General features: G+C 38.9%; 1 protein-coding gene across 1 annotated transcript in view; it reads right to left on the bottom strand.

The window, feature by feature from the left end:
• The window catches only part of csmd2 (CUB and Sushi multiple domains 2), a 245,697-nt gene that overhangs the window by 55,321 nt on the left and 165,285 nt on the right, over window positions 1-25,091 (bottom strand). The window contains exons 27-39 of the mRNA XM_023344883.1: window positions 21,183-21,385; window positions 20,862-21,053; window positions 20,481-20,619; window positions 20,098-20,285; window positions 16,092-16,286; window positions 14,060-14,176; window positions 12,088-12,201; window positions 5,339-5,434; window positions 4,706-4,909; window positions 3,522-3,646; window positions 800-896; window positions 326-430; window positions 49-167 (exon numbers count right to left, since the gene is read on the bottom strand). Coding sequence (XP_023200651.1) covers window positions 49-167; window positions 326-430; window positions 800-896; window positions 3,522-3,646; window positions 4,706-4,909; window positions 5,339-5,434; window positions 12,088-12,201; window positions 14,060-14,176; window positions 16,092-16,286; window positions 20,098-20,285; window positions 20,481-20,619; window positions 20,862-21,053; window positions 21,183-21,385 — 1,894 coding nt within the window. The remainder of the gene's footprint in view (window positions 1-48; window positions 168-325; window positions 431-799; window positions 897-3,521; window positions 3,647-4,705; window positions 4,910-5,338; window positions 5,435-12,087; window positions 12,202-14,059; window positions 14,177-16,091; window positions 16,287-20,097; window positions 20,286-20,480; window positions 20,620-20,861; window positions 21,054-21,182; window positions 21,386-25,091) is intronic.

Below are 25,091 nucleotides of genomic sequence, written 5' to 3'. Positions count from 1 at the left end.
TTGAGGGTCAATCCTGACTGAACTTCATATGAAAGCAGAAGAGTTTACCTGGAGAGTATAGCCAGGTTCACAGTGAAAAGACACCACATTATTCATCTGAAGACGCTCCCCAATCTTAATGCCATTCATGGGAACCACAGGTTCTGGGCAGCTGGTCAGAGAGACAGCTGAAGAGACCAAGAAGAAAAACAAATATGTCAAACAATTACGATTCATGTAAGAGATTCAAAAGGAAAAATGCGGAATCCTTAGAAAATACGTGCAGGTATTCTTTAACACTAACTCATGCTTGATCTAAGTGGAATGGCCTTGTGTTTCTACTTACTTTTGTATTCCAGCCTGAATCCGGCAGCGGACACGCTAATATCTGAGAAGAAGTGAAGGTAGAGTTGGTTTGAGGTGCTGTTGAGGAGAGCGGGGACCGTTGTACCTAGGAGAGAAGATTAATAGTGGAATTCAGCAATGCAATCTCCTCCATATGCTGGCCATGACTTACTGCATGCATCACTGACAAACAGCTAAAGAGATAGACTTTTTCGCTTCAGTTAGTGGGATTATTTTTGTAGAAAAGTTATATGCATAACCGACTCCAAATAAAGCATAGATTGCCTTGCAAAAGTACGTAAATCTCAAACTTTTTCCTCATGTTTTCAGGTTGCAAGCAAACTTTTACGTATTTTCCTGGGATTGTGAAAGACAACACAAAGTCATGTATATACTTTGTAAAACTTGACTGGTGCATGATCTTGCCTGTTACATAAATGGGTTTTAACCAAGCTGAAGACAAAATTAGCTTTACCTGAGAAGCTGCCGAGGAGTGTGTCAGTGTTGTCGCCTCCATCAAAGACCTCCAGTGAGTCCCAGTTCTGCTCCGTGACAAAGCTGATTACTTGGATCTACGAGATGAAAGTAAACACTAGTGTAACACTAAAAAGAGTGAATGAATTCAGGGAGTAGATCAAAAATGGTATGCTCAAAAAAAAAAAAAAGAAAAAAAAAGAAAAAGGAAGCAACTAGCAAAAGCTACGGATAAAGAATAATGAGGTTGAGACGCAATAAAAAATGTATGTGAAGAAGTTTTGAAAGTAATTTAAGTGAAAACTTTTCTAACTTTCAGACCGGGACACATGCAGCTTCTACAACATTTTTACCATAAAACGGCAAAAAAAAAAAAAAATTCTCACAATAGAAAAGGAATTCATCTTCTTTCCATTTCCTCTTTACTATAGGAATAGCTAGCAAAATCACTGCGTATAAGTGCTATAAGCACACAATGGCTCATACGGATAATTAGATCTGTGAAAGAAATTGAATGAATCTAACAAGGGAGTGTATCTAGTTACTCTCAATATTTTTTTTAGAACTACCTTCATGAGCTGTGTTAAAGTTTTAAGCACTCAATTTTCAATAAGAATTGCTAAGGGTTCATTAAATGCAGCATAGGTATATTAAATAAAGGCAAAATGAGCATAAAGATACTAAAAAATGTCTTGGATGATGAAACGTACCCACTCTGAGGGAAACTGCAGCCTCGCAGCTCACAATAGTTGCCCCCAGAAGAAGGATTTAAACTTATATTTGATGGGTTCTGACTGAATTTCATGCCCACCAAAAATTTGTGAAACTGCCCAAGCAACAGATTAAAATGGATGTTTGACATCAGCCATGCTGTGTCAGCTGCTGCAAATTTACCCTTGGACATTGGTTTCAAATGTATATTCACTCATGCAGTGTTCTCTGTGTCATCCCTCATTTTTACACTTCCTCCATGCCTTCCTTTCAGTTCGTCTCACGCACTCATTCCTCTGCCTTCCTCAGCTGCCTGTGATGGTTATAGATCGGATATGAGCCAATTAAAGGGGCTGCAGGGGCTCTGGTGCACTGGGTTCCTGGGGAGACGAGGCAGATCACAGATTGATCTTTCATTAGGGGGCCGCAGCAAATGTGCCAACAAGGCACCTCGCTCCTCTAAGTTCTCTTTTGGCTCGAGACACTCCAATCTAATGTGTTTCTGGTCGCTGGTAGAAGAAAGCAACGGTGATAGAGGACACAAGGAAAGTGAAAAAGGAACAAGCAGGGAACGGGGAGCCATCTGCTACTGTGTGTATGAAAACAGAGTAAAACCCTGTGTGTTTAACTGGACAGAGCTTGTAGTTATGAGCATTTTTATTTGTGGTGTAATTTGTGCAAAGTGTCGCCATAGTAACTCTTCTGCTCGGACTTTTGCTCGATTTAAAATCTGAGCTTTGGCGAGGTTGGTGAATAAAGCGGAATGCTAAGTGGACCTGTGGCCCGTCTCGCGTGTTTGACCTGCAAGGACACCGAGCTGAGGAGGGGGAGCTAATAGCTGAGGGACGCCACTGAGGTCATTAAGCACAAAGGCTGGAACACGGGGCTAAAAAACTTTCCGGCAGGCGCCTCCGCCGGGTCCTGGCCCGAGTTCCAGCAAGGTTTCATCACAAACGTATCAAAAAGAATAACAATATGCAAACCGAGTAAACTCCCAGGAAAGAGAGGCGAGGTAATTGAGGAAGCAGTGACATATAAATTCATTTCGAGTTGAGGGATCTCAAGTTTCCAGAAAATTGATCTTCAGAATTACATTTGGAGCCTGAGCAAGGTCAGTTTCAACCCACTGACTTATACCCAGAGAAGCTAAAATGGTATCCTTGACACAATGGAATATGGATTCATTATTTGAATTTGGAATACCAAAAAAAAAAAAAAATCACATCAAAGGCTTGTGCCATGATGTGCCATAATGATACTCCAGAATTACAGGGTTGTTTCACTGATAAACAAAATGCAAAAAGGCCAGTGCAAAATGTTGCACACTAAGACAATTTTGGTAATTGCTCAAGATATCAAGCCCTATAATTTCATTACAAAAAATGCTGCAAACATTTGACAACCAGTACACAGGAGCAAATTTACACCTTTTTGTCCCACAAAAGTCCTAACTGACAGAATTGCCTGTTTTCTCTGTCTGAGTCTAATTAATATATTTTAAAGGGCAGGTTTGTTTGCAGAGACTTCATAATCCATTTTATTTGTTTTTGGTTTATTTATATTGGATAATTAAAATGTCTTCCAGTTCCAATGTTAAATGTTCTTTAGAAATTAGTATTGATCTTTAAGAGGATGTACTTGCATTATTATTATTACAAAACAACAATTTCATCATTTATCGCAATCATTTCTAGGACGATATATTGTCCAGCAAAATTTGTTATTGTGACAAATTTACATGGCTTATATGTTACTCTATAAAACAGATTCACAAAAATGTACATTCTTATAGGTAAGCCTCAAAAATGTGCATGCAATTCTCTGTTGAAAATATGAAAGGCTTACTTCAAAGGGCTTTTTTCTACATCATATGTATAGGTCAACAAATGCAGATTTGTATATACCGTTACATATTTTGTGCTGCCAGAAATCATCACATTCCATCCATGTGTGACATTCCTAACATCCAGGAGAGGTGTGAGAACACTGAGAAAATAAATTAACAAACAAACCTGGATCCCTGATCCTTCAGGAACAGTAATCTTCCACACACAGTTCAGGCTGTTGAGGTAAGGTTCAGGGTACCCTGGAGATAAGATGGTGCCAGTTCGATGGGTCAGATTACCTCCACATGGAACTGTAGCAAGAAAAAGAGCAATTTTTATTAGCTTAAAAGATGGAATGAATATTGCAGCAATTTTATTTTTCAGCTACCACTGTGCTAAAAACAGTGTTTAATCGGCCTATCACTCTTGTTTTTTGAACGTCAGAATTATGATGCAGGTCTCATATCAATAACGTAAAAGTCGGATAAAATGTGCCACGACCGATCAGACTGCAGACACTTTGAAAGGTACCGCATATATAATGCCACATATTGTAGTGGCATTAAAGTCCAGACTTTTTGGGGTGTGAAAAGAATTGGGTTGTTCAGTCAAACACTCCGATAGAGGTAATATTTTGGGGGAAAACCCCCCAAAACCTATGTACTGTTTATTCCTTTTCACAGCAATACAAACTGTGTGGGTTTGAATGTACATTGTATAATCCCAACAAAATGCATGGACATTTGTGGATGTAATATGTAATGTTCAAGTGCTATGAAAGATTTTTCAGTGCACTATATTTTTGAGAACTATACTTCAAACTTTTAAGATAAAGATTATAATGAACAAGCCTTGCTGGGTACATACTTTAATTCCCTAATCAGAACAACAAGAAAAAGTTGGACCAAGCCCCTCCCCTCTCCTGCTGACTGTCATCTATATTCATCAGATGAGTCTTTCCTGCTTTTTGTGCCAATTTCACATCTGGTGACAGCATCTGCTTGTGTTACATCCTGTGTGTGAAGACCATGTGTTATTGTCAATACTGTCCGTGTTGTCATGTCTGTTTCCATCGGTGTGTATTTTTGACCCCGTACATGGCCTGCACCTGTGTGCCTCACGGCTAAATCTCTGCATCAGTGCAGGTGATGGCCTGCAGCTGACATCTGTGAGGAGACAGGGTTTTAACTCTTAGGGTGTCACATGAGAAGCAGACACAGAGCAAACAAGAGAAAGCTGGTTAGCAAACAAGCTAATTAGTGAAAAAGAAAGGAAATGTACACAAGCTGCAAAAAAAAAAAAACCCACAGACTGCTAAAAATAGTTTAACTGTAAGCTGTAAGTGTTTGATTTTAGCATTGATTTCCTACCGATGCAGCTGGGTATCGAGCTGTTCCACTGTGCCAGGGCATTGGGGACTGTTAAGCATTCAATGGCACTTGATCCCTCCAGGATGTAGCCAGGGCTGCACTCAAAGCGGACCACTGCACCAACGGCAAAGTTGTTGCCCATGCGCCGACCGTTCCGTGGCTCAGGGACTGAACTGCATTGGGTGGCGCTGGTCCTTGGCACCGCTATGAACGGGGGGAAAAAAAACTAAGAGTTTGCATGGGTTTTAATAAGTTACTTTGGATACACAAGATCACACTGCTTATAAAGCAAGTTAATACTTAATATGATCCAATAAGTGATATAAAAACAGTTTGACCTTGTCTTGGCAGTCCATCATTTCACTTACAATATAAATGCAAGATTGAATAAATTATTCATTAAACTTTCTCTAGCGCTAACTTTGCCTTTGGATAGCTGTGGTAAATGTCACTACTGCTACAGTACGTTGTTTAAGGAAAACAACAACAGAAAATAGAAATCCCTTTACATCACAACCCCCCACCCCCACCACAAGTAACTAAAACAATGGCAGAAGTTAATTAATTCAGTCAATAATTCACAAGTCTCCCAATACCGGAGAAGGACTGTGTGCCAGTGGGCTCTACACTTACCCTGGTAGGCCAGATGGAATCCTCTGGAGCTGTATTGGCCTTTGGCTGTAAAGCGGATCAGGATTTGATTGGAGGTCGCCAACGGCAACGACTCACCTGAGAGAGAAGGCAGGTTTTAAGCAAAGGGCGACCTTGAGGGCTGTGTTTCAATGGGAGCATATTGTCAAAAGATTTCTAGGTAATATTTAGTCTTGTTTGCTGCTATGTGTTGATGCTAATGGTCCTTTTAGAAACTATGAGTCATGCAAGTAGAAAGAAAAATATATTTTTTCATGTACTGGCTTTGAGACAGTACAATTTGCTGCTGCTGGGAAAGGCTTTTATTAAAAAATAGGGACTAACTATCAGAAACCAGTAGTATGATGGTATCTGGTAGGGATGTCACGATATAATTCTACATGAAAATCCCCCAATATTTTACATCAAAGGGAAATTAGTCCCTTATATCTAGTTGGTACTAGTATGTGGATTTGACTGGTGGAGTAATTTCAATCTGTTACTATAAGCCCCACATAAAAAAGTGAGTAATTTAAGCATAAGATTATTGCATCCATGCTAGTAACTCATGTTTTTAAGAATGAGGTTAAGTACATCTCGAGTTGCCCTGTATTCTTAACAGTCCATCTGACTGGTCAAACAATTCATATAGCAGCATTTTGGAGAGTCTATGGAAAACATGTGAATAAACAAGATGAAGATGGTTTGTAAATACTGAAAAAAAAAAAATGCTTAATTTGGCTAAATGTAGATGTTAACAAAACAAAAATGTGTTTCCATTTCAGGTTGCACTTCAACAGATAATTTAAAATAAACTGCATTTGATCATCTATAGTCTAATTTATTAAAAAATAAATAAATAAACCTCTTTGAGTGTAATACACCTTTATTTTACTTGAGAATACACAAAAGATGTATGTTTTTCAACTATTCTGGCATTGTGAAGACTTTAGAATTAGTCATATATATAAAAAACTACAATGTATAGTATGTAAGTCAGATCTGGACTGAAGAATTTTACACTCACTGTAGATTATTTAATACAGTTCAAAAAGAAAGCAACTAAATCAATTGAGAAAATAATTAAACTATTGTTCGAATATAAAAAAATAATTCAGCAAAACCCATGCTAGTCTCATTCTTGTGAAGCCCATATTCTAAATTGTCTCGCCTTATTAGCTGTATGTATTACTACACATTTTACAAGGTGAAGCAGCTACATCGTATTTTTCTACTGAACAAATTATTTAGAAGAGGGAATTATTAATAGACACACAGAAGTGAAGCTCACAGTTTCAGTACTCTCAGACGTGATGGCCTGCAGGGCACTACTGAATACAACAAAGAAGTTCCAAACATCAATATAATGACTTGTTTTTAATGTTCGGTTGTCCATTTTAGCGTCCTTCCTTTTTTTCCAGTAAAGCAGCTTGAGGTTCCTCATATGTGAATAGGGCTTCACAAGTATGCTTAGCTGGGACACACTTACATTGCCTAATATCAGGATATTACTTAGACTTACAGTTGAATCTACAACTAATCATGGCTTGGAGCTAGGAAGTTACAGCCTACACCTCACTCTGTGTCCTCCTCTTGTAAGGTTAAACTGATTTCAGATATAGGCTTATTTTCTATGTCTTTGTTGACAATATCTCCTAATGAGCAGATCATTACTGATGTATCTGCATTGATTAGGAACAGTGTGGCAGGTGCTCAAGATGTGGCTGGAAGGACTACATCCCTTGTTGGCTGTAATTCACTGCCATGTAATCAAGATCAAGGTTGATTTTCTTTTTTTTTACCTGCTGCCTGTGGCCCTCCACAATCAAGCACCTTCTTATGTTAACTGCAGATTGCAGAGGCAAAAATCAAGGGCCCCCTGACCAGGACTGATGAGATTTTTAAGGATATAAAAAGTCAAATAAATAACTTTAAATACATTTTCTTTTTGCAAGGTTTTACAAAACACCACAATTTAGTGTGCAATTGTAAAAATCCAAGCAACCAATTAGCTCATTTCTACTCAGAAAGTAAAAATGAGCATTTAGATGAAGCTCTTGTTTGTACACAGTTTACCCAAAAAACACACATATGCAAATGCAGAATTTAAATTCAGCCCTCATTAAATTCATTTCAGCCAAAATATGTGACATGAAACAGTCAAATTCTATACATAAGCCACATAGCAGATCAAAACAGTGGAAGCATCAATCAGAGAAACGGCTAAGTTTGTGGTAAATCTAGACTACAGACATCCAGACCTCAAGAGGTGGAATCTGACATAACTGTTTGAAGCAAACTCCTCACAATTGGTCTCTATGAATGAGTTTTGTTGAAAGAAATCTGTTAAAGCGCCATTTGTACGTTGCTACAGAGCAAACATGTGACAGAAGATGCTCTAGTGAGACAAACAAAACAGCTTGAAATGTAGAATACTATCTGTAGAGATCAATTATGCTGCACGTCTCCTTGAACACACCATCCCCATGGCGAAATGTAATAATGACAGCATCATGCTGAGGGGCAGCTTGTCCTTGGCAGAAACAGGCAAACTACTCTCATCTGATAGTAATAAAGACAAAGGCAGCACAATTCTGGAAGAAAGTGTGTTAAAGGCCAAGGGGAAAAGAAAAAACAACAACAACAAAAAACAAGACTGAACCAGAGGTTCACATTCCAGGAGAAAGGCAACCATAAAGATACACTCAGAGCGATAGTGCAATTGTTTAGATCAAAGTAGGGCTGTAGCAATATGGTGTAAAAATAAAATTATAACTTTTTTCATACCGAGTTCCCTTTCTTTTCATTCAAACAAAAAATGTATTTTCAAAAAACTACTTTTATTTCAATTATTCCCTCAGGGAGTTGATCTGAATTCAAAGTCCAGCTGTGAATCATGCTTGTAAAACAACTATGTTTTAAGAGCATGATTGTTGGGTGGGCCCACATCACACTGAGCTATGGAAGCCTAAAAAGCATATTGGTGGAAAAATAAAAACAAAGAAAAAACAACTTGATTTTCAAAAAAAATTAATAGTCTTAACAGCAAATTCAGTTAATTGATAATTTATTTATTGCCTGGCCTTAGATCAAAGCATATTCATATGCAAAGTCCAGACCTAAGTCTGGTTGAGTATTTGTCAAGATTTGAAAATGAACTGCCGTTCACCAAATACTCACTATCCAATACAGCAGCTCTGGTGATACTTTGGAACTAAGAGTTGGGAATTGGTAGAAATGTGCAATGTTGAGAGAGCTACCTCAAAAGAAATCAACTTGGTATTACCGCAAAATATTTTTCTGAGTTTTAAAGCCATGTGTATTCGTCCTTTCCAGGGATGGACTATTTTGCGTTGTTGTGAGTAGATTAAAAAGTGCTTAGCATATTAATACTTTCGTAAGACACTGTATGAGTGCATGACAACATAAAAGATTTCTCACTGTAGACAATAACATAGGAAGAAAATATGTTTTTAATGTATATGTTGAAGTGACTTTGTGAATCCTCATTAGCTTCCCCTGTAATTACACAGAAAATCCCGTCATTGTTGTCAGTCAACACATTTTTTTCCAAACATGATATGAAGAGTGGGCACCTCAGTCTCTGCTTCTCTTTCTTACTCTGTTTGAGCTGCCAACTGGCTCTCTGCAGTGAATCTCATTATTCTATGTCTGCTTGCTGTCACACTCTAGTGGGAGGTAGACGCGGTTAACCCCAGAGGCAGCATCTGTGTGTGAACTAGTGAGTCTATAATTTGTGCACAAATTTCGCTTATGTTTTTTTTTTTGGTTTTGTTTCTGCAAATTTAAATGCAGTGGGTTTGAATTTCAAATAGCGAATAATAAATCATCATTGTTACTGCTACGCTTTCACTACAGGACTGCTGAGGCATGCTGGGAGGTTTATTAGAAGAAGTACTTCTAACAAGGCTATACTTGGGTTGGTGTTTCATAATTTGCACTGAAAGGCAGATATTCATCCACGCGCACCAAAGGCATGTCGGCATGAAACTGATCTGACCGACGGCAACTTTCCAGATCTGAACCAGTTTGGACTGAAACGATTTTCTGCTCTGGTTTAATATGGAAGGACTGACAAGGACAGATTTGACTTTGGCTGGAAGTCGGTGATCAAAATTCAGAGGGTGTTGATTCAGATTTGAGTATCATGAAAAATAATGTGAAAAATTACTGCTCCAGCTGTTGCATCAATTCAATCAGCTTTAGAGTGAGAAGAAGAAGAAGAAGAAAAAAAAAGACAAAGCCCTGTGGGAGCTACAGCAAGCAGATTTTACATTTTCTGGAAGCAAAGTTCTGAATTTATTTAGCAGCATGCTACCAGTAAAACAGAGGCAGAAAATGCACATTGGCAATATAACTGGTCAAACTTTAATAGACTCCTCAGTCCCTCATGTTAGATGACCATGAGGGTGGAAATTGCCTTTTTTTTTTCCCAATGAGTTTGAAAATTTGCATTTAGATAAGTCTTCTTGATTTCTTTATTCAGTCCTTTCATCCAATCTTGCCTACATGCTGTCACCTTCTTCTAATTCCCACCTTTTATTGTTCATTTATTCTTCTTTCTCTTTTCTTCTTTTATTCTGTTTGTCCCCAGTAATTCACAATCATTGCCTTTTCTTCTCAAAGATTGGCTTTCCTAGGCATTTGAGAGAGAGTAACATATTGCTGAATGCATTAGTCTGACTAATTTAATGTAATGTGCTTCCCAAGGTTAACTAATAACAGTGAATTGGCTTGTGTTTTGATTACAGTAATTTTCTCAGCCTGACAAATAACACATAACCATTCAGTAAAAAAATAAAGTGAAATATTAACTGTGCTCAATTACACATTTTAGAAATTGACAGAAAGTGGGACTGGATTTGGGTGATTGTAGATCTTCCAAATTGTAGATCAAGGTGTAATTCTATGTCTTGCTATCTGCACACCTATTTGGTAGGTACAGGTAGAGAATATCGGTTTATAGATGACAGTTACACAGCATTATAGTGCAACACAGATGTTTCTCTTTCTTAAGTACATCAGGTCTGCCATGTTTGGTTGGATAACTCAGTGAACCTGTCAGCCAAAGTACTTAGTTATTACAGCATCTTGTTTACTGAACTGCAAATTGACTTTTCCAAGACTGTGTTAGACTCAAACCAAAATATTTTTATCCCTAAGGCTAGCGAACCAAACAAGTACAGTTTCTCAATCTAAGTAAAAACTGGAATCAAATGAATCTGAAATTGAGATGTAAAATATTGTATTTTGAATGACGGTTGATGTATATTTACGCACATTTTAATAAACCTAAATAAAACATAAGTTCTTGGTTGCAAAGCTATCATTAAAGCTATGTACTTCATTGGTTATTGTCTTGTCGATACAGGAAATAAGCACGGATGTGCCAATGCTGTATGTTCAACAAAGTGTCTCCATCCATCCATTTTCTAACACCCTTGTCCCTAGTAGGTACTGGTGCCCATCTCTAGCAAACGTTTCGGGCGAGAAGCGGGGAGTCTACATACAGTGTCTACTTCTCGATATTTTTCCACATGTAGGTGTGTTCTGATGTAAAAATGCAATGCATATTTTGTGATAGCCCAACTCAAAATTGTGGAGTTGAAGGAAAAGGATGCACGTTTCTTTTGTCCGAGATCAAACTCAAGACGTTTTAAGACAAGGTTATATTGATAAACAATATCACAGACTTTAAACATCTCATGGAGCGTGATTTCATCCATCTATTGATCCATCCATCCCTGCCTGTCTGTGAAGGGTAAAGTCCGTCTTCTTATCTAATAACAGGCTGGTAAAAAAGGAGGCCCATGGTATTCTGGAGGAGATGCATAGATGCATGGCTCAGGTGGGTGAATTAGATATTAGCGATGCACTCCAAAATATACTTGAATACTTGAGACAGGGAGATATGCTCAACTATGAGCAGAAAATGATTCAAAGCAAACTTTCAGAACAGAACATATTCATGGATTATAATTCAAACATATTCATGTGTTAACACCCTGACAAAATCCAAACTTAAATTCAACTGTAAATTTCTGGCAAAACTGAAATAAAAACACCACAGTAACTATTCACCCAATGAAACCACTTGAACTAGCAGAAATATTCCATCTCTCAATAAACTAATGTTAACAAACCTCAAGATTTGACAACAAAGTGTACAAATCAGTATAGCTGAATGAAAAGGCATTGCATTTTCAGATTTTTGTTTTGAATAAAAAACATGAATGATTTTCCTTCACATTACACAATTCTTCACCACTTTGAAGAAGTGGAGGAGATGGATATGGCTCAGGTGGGTGAGAAAGTTGGCATTCTGCAGAGCAGTCTGGAAGAAAGCAAACTGGCTCTAAACAATTCTCTTTGGGAGCTTCGTCTTATGAAGCTCCCAACAAGAAACCTGACAAAAAGTAGCAACAACATTTTGGAAGGCCCTGTATTGCCTTGCATGTGATGCACATGATGTCCCGCTTTTCAGAAAGAGGCGCACTTAGCCATGACAAATGTCATTTTCAACTTTAACTTTTATAGTATAGATAGACTTGAATAAGCAGAAATCATGGTTATATTAGCAAAAACAACTTGGGACAAAAATCGCAGTCGCTTCGTTCAATTCTGCCATACCTCAAACGTCCAGCGTCAGTCATGCACCTCAATGTGCATGAATGATGTACTGTAGTTTCTAAGGGTCAATACAGATCACTATAAAAATGCATGTACAATACCTGTGTGCGCTCCAGAAAGTGAGCTCAAAACCCGGGAATGTTGTGTTGGTCCATCATAAACCTCCACTATGTCATTCAGAGCAGTCTGGAAGAAGGCGAACTGGCTGAACACCACTGGGTAAGAGATGCAGACAGAGCAAGAAACAAAAGATGAAAAATGAACTGAAAGCGCTGCCTGCAAAAGTCACAAAAATGCTCTTCAGTTTATTTAAAATGACTAAAGACTCATAAAAATAGTGCTCTGCTTTATCCAGATTTAAAAAGAGGGTTATCAACAGCAATTTCAATCAAGTTGTCCTCCTTACAGCAGGGTGGATTATGCTGGCAGTTATGATAACAAAACCAAAAACTGACATTACAAGGGGGATCAGGAAACCTGTCTGGGCTTGATGGCCTGTCAGTACGCAGGGATTTACAGAGACAGCCAATCTGTCATATGATGTGCAGCTAAAGCTCCACTACAGAGCTTTCGTGGTCTCAACCAAGACGTAATACTGTACTGGTTTTCTTTTAACAAAAGTCAGGCTTTTTATAGTCAATCATCTAGTTTTTAACTTGTGATAAATGGAGCTGGTTAAAGAGAAGGACGAACAGTGAGAGATACGCAACAGAGCAAGTATGGATAATGGTTACCTATTTTTTTGTGGGTCCACTAGTGGAACCCTACAGTCTTCTATTTTCAACCGGACCTAGCACTGGGAATGTTCTCCCAATTTAAAATATGTTCTTGCACATTTCTATCATCATTGTCAATAAGATAAAACCATTGGTCACAGTGACACCCACCCAGTCATCCGCACTGGGTAAAATACCCTATTATTAGCCTGGCGCATGAGCCTAATGAGAAGCTAGAAGAATGAGGAAAAAAGCTTTTGCTTTTCTGCATGACAAAGTGAGCTGCCTTGGGCTTTGCCGTCATTATCCAGGAAAATGCAAATGTGAATTTTAATCATTTAAAAAAAATTTTTCCCTCACTATGACCTCAGTGAGTGAAATATGCAGATGATTGGGTTCAAGAGAGGTGCATAAAGGCTTCAACAGTCAGAAGACCGGGGTGAAATAAACCCAAAAGTCAAACACAAGCTGATGCTTTTTGTGGGGGTAATTTAACCATGACAGGAGCTTTTCCCAGAAGAGACCTGATGCTGATAACTCATTAAAAAAGCCTGTGGTTGGAGGAAAAAGTAGAGATAAAAAACCGAGCAAGAGCAAACAGTCGGCTTGAGAATGTGATGCAGAGAGACATCCTGGGCAAGTAAGTGAAGGACATTTTGAATTGATTCATTTGAGCTGCATTCAGCATTGTTTTGCCTTCCGAATAATTCGATGCTTGTGTAGTATCTGATAAGACATTGGAGGGAAAGGATGACCTCTAAGAGGGAAGTGCCAAAAAAGGAATACAACTGAAGAAAATATGAAGCTTCGAGGTGGCAATTATTTTTTTGTCTGCGTTTGTGTGTAGGTGTGTTTTTGATAAACACGGTGAATAAGTAGTGTGCTTCATGATGATTAAATAGCTCTACTGATGTACTGTGAAGAAAAAAAAAAAGAAAAGAAAAAGATTTAAGTCCTGTGGAAATGCGTCCGTCTATCACTGTGTGATTTTACTATGAGTAGAATAAAGTAGGATACATGCATTCAACAAACCTCTCAGGAGTAGCAGCTTGATTAGAGGTGGAAACGCAGCGACTGTGTGAGCTTTTAACAGTTTAACACCAGATTGCTTTTGTGAGCCTTTCCTGTCACTGAGAATATTCAGATACCGGGGAGAAAGATAAATGTTTCCCTCTGTTTTTTCCAGTAGTAAGAAAATAACACAGAGTTCAGTAAGGCAGATGAATATAGTTTCTGTTTGATCACGGCTTCTTGGGGGATTGCTGAATGATTTGATTCTAAACAAACACAAATAACCCACTTTACAGACTCGCGCGCACAGAAAAAAAAAAAAGAAAAAAAGAAAAACATGGCTTACCATAATCCTTGGGCACGACTACAGAGTACAGACAGGTTCGAGAACTGGTATAGTTGCCAGGGAAACCAGGGGACAAGACTACTCCCTCTAATCCAGAGTACTGTCCACCACATGGGGCTGCAGAGAAACATAGGGATCAAACATGAAGAGAGACCATAAAGTGGGACCAGGCTGACATAAAAGGGAGGTCTAACGGTAACAGGGGAAGGTTCCATTTCTACTCCTCCTCTCCATCCTCGCTGTTCCATCATTCCTAAATTACTTTTCTTGTGTGATTGGAGTTTGGATGGAAGATGTCCCTGGTGGTTGCCACAGTGAAATTGCCATGTTTTCCAAGTGTCCATCTGGGTTAGCCTGGGTGTGATGAGGCCAGAGCCTCCTCTCCAAGTTAAAGCCCCTGAAAATGCTCTGTGCGAGAGTGGATATTTGCAGGGATGCTGTCCAGAGGCATCTAAATAAATGTGAATATCACTTAAAGGTCAATTTACTTCCGCTATAACACTCATATGATAAATAGAATTTTCCTCCAAGTGCAAATGTCTAGAGTGTCGCTAGAAATTGTGAAAGCCAGACTGTGACACGCTTCTAACGAGTTTGGCTTTGTTGTGTTGGTAAACTCCATGCTCTGTATGCTGCTGCTACTGTTACCATTGTTTTTACTGTGTTGTTTTTCTGCTTCTTCTTAAAATGTGAAAGCAGTTTTTGAGAAAACGCAATGCTTCTGTGCACAGCATCACCCAAAACATAGCTCTGTACTAAAACAGTGATGTTGATTTTTTTTTTTTTAAGTGTGAGCCAAAACGCCTATAAACTATTCTCTCTTCAACTGCAAGCCCAGAAAGATTGACATGAGTGCCAGTAATGTCCAAGTGTTTTTTGTGGTTTTATCAGATTTTGGACTCAATGCAGAATCCTTTAGAATAAATAACACAGCAGATTTAGTCCACATATGTAATAATGGAGTTTCTTGGTCTGTATTGTGGCTAAAATATGCTTTGAACCTTTAATTCAATTCAGTTCAAAAAGTACTGTGTTAATCCCAGAAGGAAATTAAACATGTCCATATTTTTCTCTGTTCACATTTTTCTCAAAAGGAAATTTAAAGCAAATATGGGTAAACAAAAATAAATAATAATGTGCTCCATAAAACACTCTAACCATTTTTTTAAACATAGAATTAATGACTATTATGCTGAAAATAACGATAATAAAAAAAATAATATGTTTACGAATGCTGCCAATGCTTTGGTGGGAAACAATATTCAACTAGGAATTGTGTTTTCAAATATATATTTTCAACATACAAACTGCCTCGTCGAATTACATAAAATGTGTATTCATGGATTCAACTTTATGTCAAATTTTACGACAAAATTAATGCAGGGCTTTCATTAACTGTAAGCCACAACCATTAAAGCTAACGGAGATAAACAGACAGATAAAGATATCTCACTTTGTGGAAAAGACCAATGCAAGTCATTTTAGTATCAAGCCTTAAGACTTTTTTTGTAACCGTTTCCCAATTACAAACAGGATGTAGAACTTTCTGAGTTGAATTATAGCTATCCAGTCATATTTGGATGTATCTGAATGTCCTTGTATGTCAGTGGATTTGTGTGACTGAACTGGATTGCAATGCCGGTACAAGTGTGTAGCAAGTGTTCCACCCGACACGCTAAGTCTGAAGCAGGTTCTGTGCTGTCAAGGTATCTTTTACCAGCTTTCCAGGGGTTCATGCATTGCGTGAGGTAGCTGTGTCAAAGGAATATCAGAGAGTGACGCAGTTCCCTCTGAGTGTAAGGGGAAGATATGCAAAACAGGCTGCTCTTCTGAAACTTCAGAATAAATCAAAACTACACTTGCATATTTTCACAAAACCCACACAGCTCGGCAAATATGTACCTGCGGGACATATCTCAGTAGAAACGCAACACATGATGATTTAACCATATGAATGTTTACGTGTGATAAATCTATAAGCGCAAGGCATGGTTTGTGCTCTGAACAATCAACTCCAGATGTCAGTGTTTACCCATGCAGATGGGTTTGGGCTTGTTCCAGCTCGGCTTGCCGTCTCCCCCCATGATGCAAGTGAGCGTCGGGTCTCCCTCTAGCGTGTAGCCGCTGTCGCAGTGGTAGGCGACAGTGGAGCCCAGCTTGAGATCGGTGCCCACCCGTGTCCCATTACGAACGAGGCCGGGTTCGAAGCACGACTCCCTGGGGTTTTCTGCGGCGAGAAGAAATTCTGTGACAGATGGAAGCACGTGGTTTTCAATAATGATTTTTTAATTTTTTTTTTTTTTTTTGCTGCACCAGATATGCTGGAATAGAAAATGTTATGCGCCTGAGGGTATTTATACACTTGGTTTTCCAACTCCTTTTTCTTTATGGCTGCTTTTATTTTTCTCCCGTTTTCCAGTTTTCTGCAACTCTGTGCTGTCCCGTTTTCAGTAAATATATCTCAATGACTGCCACTTTTTCTCCAGCCCTTGACACTAGCCTCTCATCTGTAGCTACTGGGGTATGTATGGTTGTGAAAACAGACAGGCAGCTGATTGAAAGTGGCATGGCTCTGGCCCAAGGTCTGCTGACTGTACACAACCGCTTCTCAAACAACATTTCTCTGTGCTCTTAACTTGAGAAGACAATGCACATACGCAAGCTTTCATTATCAAACACATACACGCCTGCCCTGCCAACGCTCCCACTCACACGCTCTGCATTTAACCACATATCAATCACCAACCCTGAGGTCGTAAGATAGATGTCTTGCTTAATTTAGCAGCACATTGTTCTAGGTGCAAAATGTGCATGTGAGATGCAGCCTGTCAATTTGGCACACTTCACACCTTTTCAGCTAAGATAAACATAGGAAAGATGCCCAAAGCCATTTAGTTCACTCCTAAGCACAGCAGATTTGGTTCTCAGAGCAAACTGTAATATTTGATAACTTGAAACACAAAAGAGAAGGTGGGTCAAAAGTTTTTCCAATTGTCAGGGAAAAATTAAAAAATTTAAAAAATCACCTAAAACTCAACACATGACAAAAATATGTAAAACAGTCTGTGAATAATTTGATGAATCCAAACTCCGAATAGAAAAAAAAGAAGAAAAAAAAGTGAGGCATCATTGGAATTTCAGTAAAGGCGAAAATAATGTTTACAAAAGTTAACAGAATATGTGTCTCATGTCTGACATTTTTAAATAGACGTGACGTTCACATAACCTTTATGTATTGTCACTAATTGTCCTGCATCTTGCAAATGCATCGTTACTCCAATATCCTTTTTTTTTAACATTTTGTCATGTTGCAACCAAGGAAGTCAATGTATTTTATGTGAATTTTGTGCCACAGCCTAAAACAAAATGACATAGACTCAAACATTTTACAAATAAAGATCCTAAAATTGGGGAGGCAGTATTATGTTTTGGGATGCCCAGTCAAAAACTTACAAAACTATATCCAGTTAGGAATCCGTTGCTAAACGGATTTCCACAGATCCCAGTTGGAGCTAAGAATCTAAGCTTGAGCTATTCTGGAAAAAGAATGTCTACAGATTTTAGCCTGTAAGTGTGAATCCCTGGCACAACACGTCCTGTGTTATGGATATAATTTTCCTTTCACTTCAATTATGAACTATTTCTGCTGGTCAATTGTAAAGTCCTAGTGACAAAGTTTATGTCTGTAACATGTCAAAGTCTGAGATACGAATATTTTTGCAGAGCACTATTCATTCAAAGGATTTTAATTCCAATTTAATAGCTAAATTAAATATTTTATTCATCCCAGGACTTTCTTCTGTGTACATCACAAACCAACTACAACATAATGCAATGTAGTCAGTTTAATAGAGGTAGTTGCTTCAACTTTCAGATGTTAAAAGTGAGTATCACACGTTTTATGATGAATCACATTTCTAATTCAGTTTTGTAGGTGAGGACATGTCACTTTGGGTAAATGTCTGTTATTTAAACACCTGCCTGGGGAGCTGACCAGGCACCAACCTGTAATGTAGATTTACAGGGCAATAAAACTGAATGTGGTCTGTGACTACGGGCACCTGTTGCAGATTTTAACAGATTTACACCCTGAACCATCCATGGTAGATGGCATAAAAATTATTATTTTTTAAATCTCTGAATTTACGTGGGTTTTATTCAACCTCGTCTCAGAGATGGAAAAATATTTCAGTCGTACCGTTCCCTTGGCGACAGTGAAAGACCGAACACAGAAACAAAAAGCTGTAAAAACTGTGTAGTCTAGTGGCTGACAGAACAGCGTGGATCTATGATAATTACATTGTAGCGGTGGCCTGACCAATAACTATCTGGGCCAAAGCATCAACTTGCTGATCTCTTTCCAAAACTGACCCAAAAATCTGAGCTAAATGTGTCTGTGCCTTGTTGCTTCTCTGAAACCAAGGAGGTAATTTATGGATTATTTGGTTATGGTTCATTAGTGTGGAGAATTGGAAGTGGGGTGAAGGAGTTTTTTTTTTTTCCTGTGCAACACACTGGGTCCATCTGCTCTTCCAGATTGGCCATACAATAATCACACTCGGTATCACACACCGCAGTGAATATTGCTGGGAGTGAGCTAAAAAGCAGGCTCTGTAACTGGTTTCTGGTTTTTTTTGGGAGAGGGGCGGGGTGGCAAATGAATTGCTGTACTGTATTGCACAAGCATATACTGATATAAAATTCCCCAATTTATTTAGACCAAAACCCAGTCCATAAGCAGAGAACTCAGGGTTGATTTGGAATCGGTTAAATGTCTGATACCTTAAACAATTCTAATTGAAGCCGTGAGATTCGGGAAGTTTTAATACTGCTCCCTCAAGCAAGAAGACCTAAACAAAGATGCCCTGTCTAATTTAAAGCTTGGTCAGCATCTGTATATTTGTAAGGAAATGGTTTTTCACACTCAGTCACTAAGTTCTTCCCTTCAATAAGGATGAGAAACGAATGCAAAGCACATTGATGTGCTATGCTAGACTAACACTGGCCCTCTTTCAAGGACTTCTGTTATAATTTTGCAATAGATAAGCAGTACAGCATGCCTTACATGAGCACATAAATCTAAACCTCCCCAAACAATGTGCTGCGGTCAGCCAAGCTCTGACACGAGACAACAAAATGCTGCTCGCTTTAATTTATTAGAAGCCTTTTGTGCAGCTGCGCTGATCAAAAACAGCTTAACCATGCAGATTGTCAGCTTTTAATTTCCATAATTATATGCGTTAGCAGGCCACGACATATGCATCGATACCACCACCACTGAGCAGACCAGGAATGTTGCATGTTTCTAAAATTGTAACATACTTTTCCACCTCCAAATTTTAAGACATCTCAAAGTGTGTTTAGCCCATTTTTAAAAGGCAAATACATGTTTCCCCATAGGTTTATAGTAGATGATTTCTGATTAGGGTTTAAATAAAGAATCTGCAAAGAGGAAAAAAAAAAGACTCAATTCTCACTCTGCTAGAAGAACTTAAAACAGGAATTGTTCAAGCATTACAGGCACCAGTCCAATTCAAAATTCACAGCTTAGTTAAGACACTAGAGAGGAGAAACTTCATGGCGACACAGACCGGTCCGGTTTATAGCCATGTTTGAATAACCCAGTGGTCAGCAACCTTTTCCATTTAAAGAGCCACTTTTTCCACTGCTACTTCAAAATAAGACATGCCTAGAGCAGCAAAAAACAATGTTCTACTGTAACTATGTACAACATAACATGTTTTATAATGAAAGGTAATAAATTTAAATCAAAATTTATTTCTAATTTTAGTTTTTGGAACAGTAAAAATCCTCTCTTAGAAAATAAAAATGTAGAATGTGGTGAGCCTTTTTAAAACTTTGGGGAAAAAAAGCAAAATAGGTTGCACAGTTCAAATCTAGTTACTTTTAAAAACTTTTTGTAGATATTACAAGCAAATTTTGCATAAGAACTGGTTCTGGTTTAGTAAGAGCCAAACAGCCACACGTTGCCCTGGAGCTGTAGGTTGTAGAATCCTGGTCTAACCAAAAGTTTGTACCTGTAAACTGCAGCACAAATCCGTTACTGCTGAGGGAGGCGTCGCTGCGGAATGCCATGAAGAGCGTGTTGGAGCTGCTCTCGATGCGATCTGGAACATCGGTGCCATAGAAACTACCCAACAAGGGGCTCAGGGAGTCAGGCCCATCGTAGATATGCAAGAAGTCATAACTGGGCTCCAGGCTGAAACTGGTTAGAGACAGTCACATTAAAAAGGAATCTGGACATTTGCTGCATGAACACGTAGCGTAAAATTCTCACATCTAACTTATACCATTTGAGGACAAGTAGCCTAATCATTTATCAAGTACTGCAGTTACAACAACTGTTGTGGGAATATGGTATTGCATATCACGTAATATTTTCTATGCTGTCAAAGCTTACTGGTTAAAGCTGAGCAAAATAACATAGTCCTCTGTGACGGTTACTCTCCAGTCACACTCTCTTCCATGTGGGTAAGGTTCAGGATAGTCTGGAGACAGAATCAGCCCACTTGGACCTGTTAGGTTCCCACCACACGGAGCTATGGAAAGAGAAAAACAAATATTTACAAAGTGCTGAAAATAATTTGTTTGACATAAATTCTAAAATGTTATTATAATTTGTGTTATGTGTTGCAATTAGCAAGCTAGAAAGAGCAAATATAACACAATTAGGCATCGCTACTCAGCTTTAATAAGTGTGTGATAACATTCAGATAAGTGCTGATGTCAATCCAGAGAGGTTAAGCATAATTAATTACTGCATGCTGTGTTTACAGAGTACCTGTGCATGTTGGGGGGTCTGGCTGCCAGAAGAAGCGACCATTGATCTCTGTGCACGTGATTCTGGTGGCCCCCTGCAGGACGTAGCCGGGATCACACTGGAACACCACATGGTCCCCGGGCTCCCTGCTGTCGCCGCCGCGGGTACCGTTAGTGGGCATGCCAGGGTCATTGCAGGAGGTTGCCGTGGAGACTGAAAGAGCAAGCAGGGACTAGATCATTGAAACAATATGAAAAAAGCTAATGTGATAGCTTAACTATCACATGGAAGATGGTTTGTGTTATAAACCTCCAATCCGCTTGCTGAACTTTCATTGCTCACCAGAAAATTGCAAAGCAAAGCCTTGCTTGCTGGTAAAAAAGTCTGTGGTGAACTGCAAAGTGATCGTGTTAAAGGTGCTGTGAGCATCCGGGGGCAACGCCGACCCACTCAGCTCCCTCAGCAGGACTCCCCCGTCCTGCGGACCATCCCAGATCCGAAGCACATCATGGACCTCCTCCGTGTGGAAGACCAGAAAATGCAGACTGAAAAGAGGGATGAACAAGATACAGCAGGTGTCAAGTATGATGCAAAATTGCACAGTAAGAATCAAAGAAGATGTGCTTATTGTTTCACTAATGACAATGTGCAATTCAAATGTCCATTTGTATGAATTTATATTAAATTGTACTCGCAAACAGGCAGAATTTCTTCAAGTTGATTGAGAGTCTGTGGAATCACTTGAAAACTGATGTTTGCAGGTGCTTCTCATACAGTCTACCTGAGCTTGAGCTGTTTAGCAATGACGACAGTGAAAATATTTCACTTTTTAATGGCCAAAGTTGGTAGAAACATACCCCAAAAGACCTGGAGATGGAACAACCATGACAGATGCTTCTACAGAGTAATTTGTTCAATATGTTACTCACATGATTGTGACAAAAAATGTTGACGAAATACATTGAAGTTTGTGGGTTTAACCCCACGAAACACAACAATGTTCAAAACGTATATTACATCTGAAGGACACTGTGAAGTTACTGTAAAAGTAACATTGTGATTAAAGAAAATTGAAGACGGGAAACCAGCCTACGCTTAGTACAAATGAGGGAAACAAATACTATTATAAGGAGGATCCCAGGAACCAGATTAGGGACATTCAACAATGATTCCACAGTGTCAGTCAAAGCAATAAGTCTGCAGCAACATTTTAAAATCAGTCCAGATGCCAAAAAGATGATGCTGTCAAAATATCTCCCATTCAATTTGGCCCAGACAGCTGTCAGCCAGCTGGTGGTTCGATGGATCTGAAACGCTCTGTGCCAGTTCATGTACATGCACTGACATAACTGCAGTGCATTCGTAATAATGTGCTGCTTAAGTATTTGTTTTGGAGCATTTCAAAGGATGCTGTGGACAGGCTCAGCTGGGCAAAAAAAGAAAAAGACTTTATGAGGTGCTCTTTCTTTGGGCCCTTATTGAAAAAGCATTCACAGCAGAAGTCCGCAATGCCTGCAACTAATTACAAAAGTGGGTTAGCTCATGTCAACTTCTATGCAATGAACCTTTTGTTTGTCTATTTTTTCTCCTCTGAAAACAGAACAAAGTCTGATCTAACAAGTGAAGAGCAACAGCGGGAAGAGAAATAAATCATTAGGTTGCAACTGTGGTGAGCTGCATGTGATGCAAAAGGTAAAAGCATTCAACCAATGCTTTGTAGTGACTTGAACAATCCGTATATCCAAATTTTTATACATTTTAGTGGCATTTTATATAATTAAGGTAGCCTTTAACTGTGAAGACGAAGGGAAGGGACATATGGTTTTCAAAATTCTTAAAAAAAAAAAAAATCAACGTATTTAGCACCATTGTGGACAATATTCCCCTGAAAATATTATTCACAAGGAAAAACATAGTTGATAATCATTAAGTTAATCACAATTAAAGAACCATTTTTCCTGTTAATGAGATGAAAAAATAATTTATGAAAAAAGAAGATGCACTGAAATTCAACGTATATTTCAGTATTTTTTTCATTCTGTCTTTTTTTTTTTTTTTTTTTACAAATATGCCCAAAGATATTTTCCTTCCAGAGTGTCTCATATTAAGTGATTTAAATTAAAATGGAAAACAGGTCAGGGTATTTGAGACAAACTCATTACAATCCTTTGCACTTCAGACTGGACAGCTGAACTTATTTTACCATTTTTGCCCTGAAGCTGAAGATAGACGATCATAAATCTGTCCAGTGCGCAGGTCTTAAAGTCAGAGAGCTGAATGCTCATCTCTGCCCAAGTCACAGAGGAGAAATCCTGGTCCCTTTAGTATCCACATCATCTTACCCACATGCACTCACAAAGCCTTGAGCTATAGATGATGCAGAGGAGAAACAGCAACCCACTGATATGTTGGCTTTTAGCAACAAGTTCCCACCATTTCTGCATAATTGGTGTCAGACTCTGATTCCCTTACTGTCTGATGTGTTAGCAGTAGCCTTTGGCTACTCAACAATAGACTCTCTGTGTGACTAGTGTAACCCTCAAGTAAAGTCCTGCTTGTGAATGAAGGGCTCGCAGAGCAAACCGATGCAGATAGACACACTGGAAAATATTCACATAAATGTGCAGCGAAAGGTATTTTTGAAGTTATAATGCATTATGTGGGCTGACACAACCACTCATGTATTGGAAGCAGATAGAGCAAAAGAGAAGTCTACATGGCGACTTTGAAAAGCGGCTCTTTTACTACTTTCCTCACTTAGGAGAAGCCAGAATTAAACACGGAGTTCAAATGTCCTCACCCACACACGTCCCCCGGGCAGTCAGATATTCTGTTAATCCTGTTATAAAACCTTTAGGGACCAGAAGTCCTTCATGCTCCACCTCCCAATGCTTCCAACAAGATCTACAGAATTTAACAAAAATCAAAAATATTTTCCAGTGATGGTGTACGACCATCACTGGAATATTGCCCAATATTGACGTGCACGTGTACAGTACGTGTGAGTAAGAACAATTGGGGATGTTTTCGTGAGCACAGTCAGCATCAAGGACAAGTGCTGCGTCCGTGTTTGTGTGCTGATGAGTCCTGTGCTCTAGTTTAACTCTCAGCACTGTCGAGCTTCGAAAGGCATCAAATCCTGAAAGCTGATTTATATGTGTGAAGGAAGATGAAAGGGTGGGTGGAATGGCAGAAGTACGTTGAATAAAACCTGAAGGTGAGGAAGGCAATGAAAAAGCGACCAGTGTTGATCACTGCCAGGCTGCTGACGGCATCGGGTGATCGAAGGAGGATAAGAGGTTGACGGAGAGCAAAAGAAACTCGGCACAATGCGAGGGTAAAGGCTGAGGGAACGGACAGGTTGAACCAATGTGGGTTGTATGTTGGGATAAATGGTTCTTTTTATACGCCATTTAAATAGCACTATATCCCTGTCACTCTCAAAATGATAAAAAAGGGTAAAAGTGTTGCAGGTGAATTAGTGAGGAAGGATGATAACACTGGCACAAAACTGAATTCTCATTCTGCAGGTTAAAGATTTCAATAGCACATATTTAAGGCCAACAGAATATTTTTCCTTTTCAGTGCACACTTTGGTTGGCTGACATTTTCTTCTTTTTTTTTTCCTTTTTAAAACATTTATAGCATTTAGGACAATAAAAATGAAAAATGTGAGTTACCAGCAGGAACTCGGGGACTATTACCTATAGGTGCATTTCAACAGTGCATATTGCTTCTTGCTGCTACAGAACAGCAGCAAGAAACGCACCAAAAATGTTTTTTTTAATCTTCAATCTTTTAGGTCTACCACTGAGCAAATTAAAATATTGAAGTTTATCCTTTTTTTTTACCAAACATTTCTGTCTGGGTGTTGAAAATGCATTAGATTGCAGATAAAGCTGCTTTTATTTGTTCCGAGTATTTGTGTCTTTCAATGCAACAAGTCGCATCTGTTATTACAGAAGTCAATATTTTGTTCCCGTGATTACTGTTGTGTCCGCTGAGCACGAATATCGAAACAGTTGAGGAGAACTACTGATAGAAAGAAGTCTCTGAGAGAACCTTGCTCAGCGGGAGCAGTCATCTGCCACGACCAACTGGGGATTGGCGAACACAGAGCACACACGCACTGAAGCACGGATCCAGGAGTGCTTCTTAAGGGTAAAGAATCAGTAAAGGGTTCATTTTTAGGAGAGAGAAACAGCTAAATGTATAAGCTGTGAAATAACTGTACTGTATCTAAAGGATAAA

The sequence above is a fragment of the Xiphophorus maculatus genome, chromosome 13, assembly GCF_002775205.1.
Source record: "Xiphophorus maculatus strain JP 163 A chromosome 13, X_maculatus-5.0-male, whole genome shotgun sequence".
NCBI lineage: Eukaryota > Metazoa > Chordata > Actinopteri > Cyprinodontiformes > Poeciliidae > Xiphophorus > Xiphophorus maculatus.
Note: the sequence above shows the minus strand (reverse complement) of the source record. Positions and strands in the feature narration are given on the sequence as shown.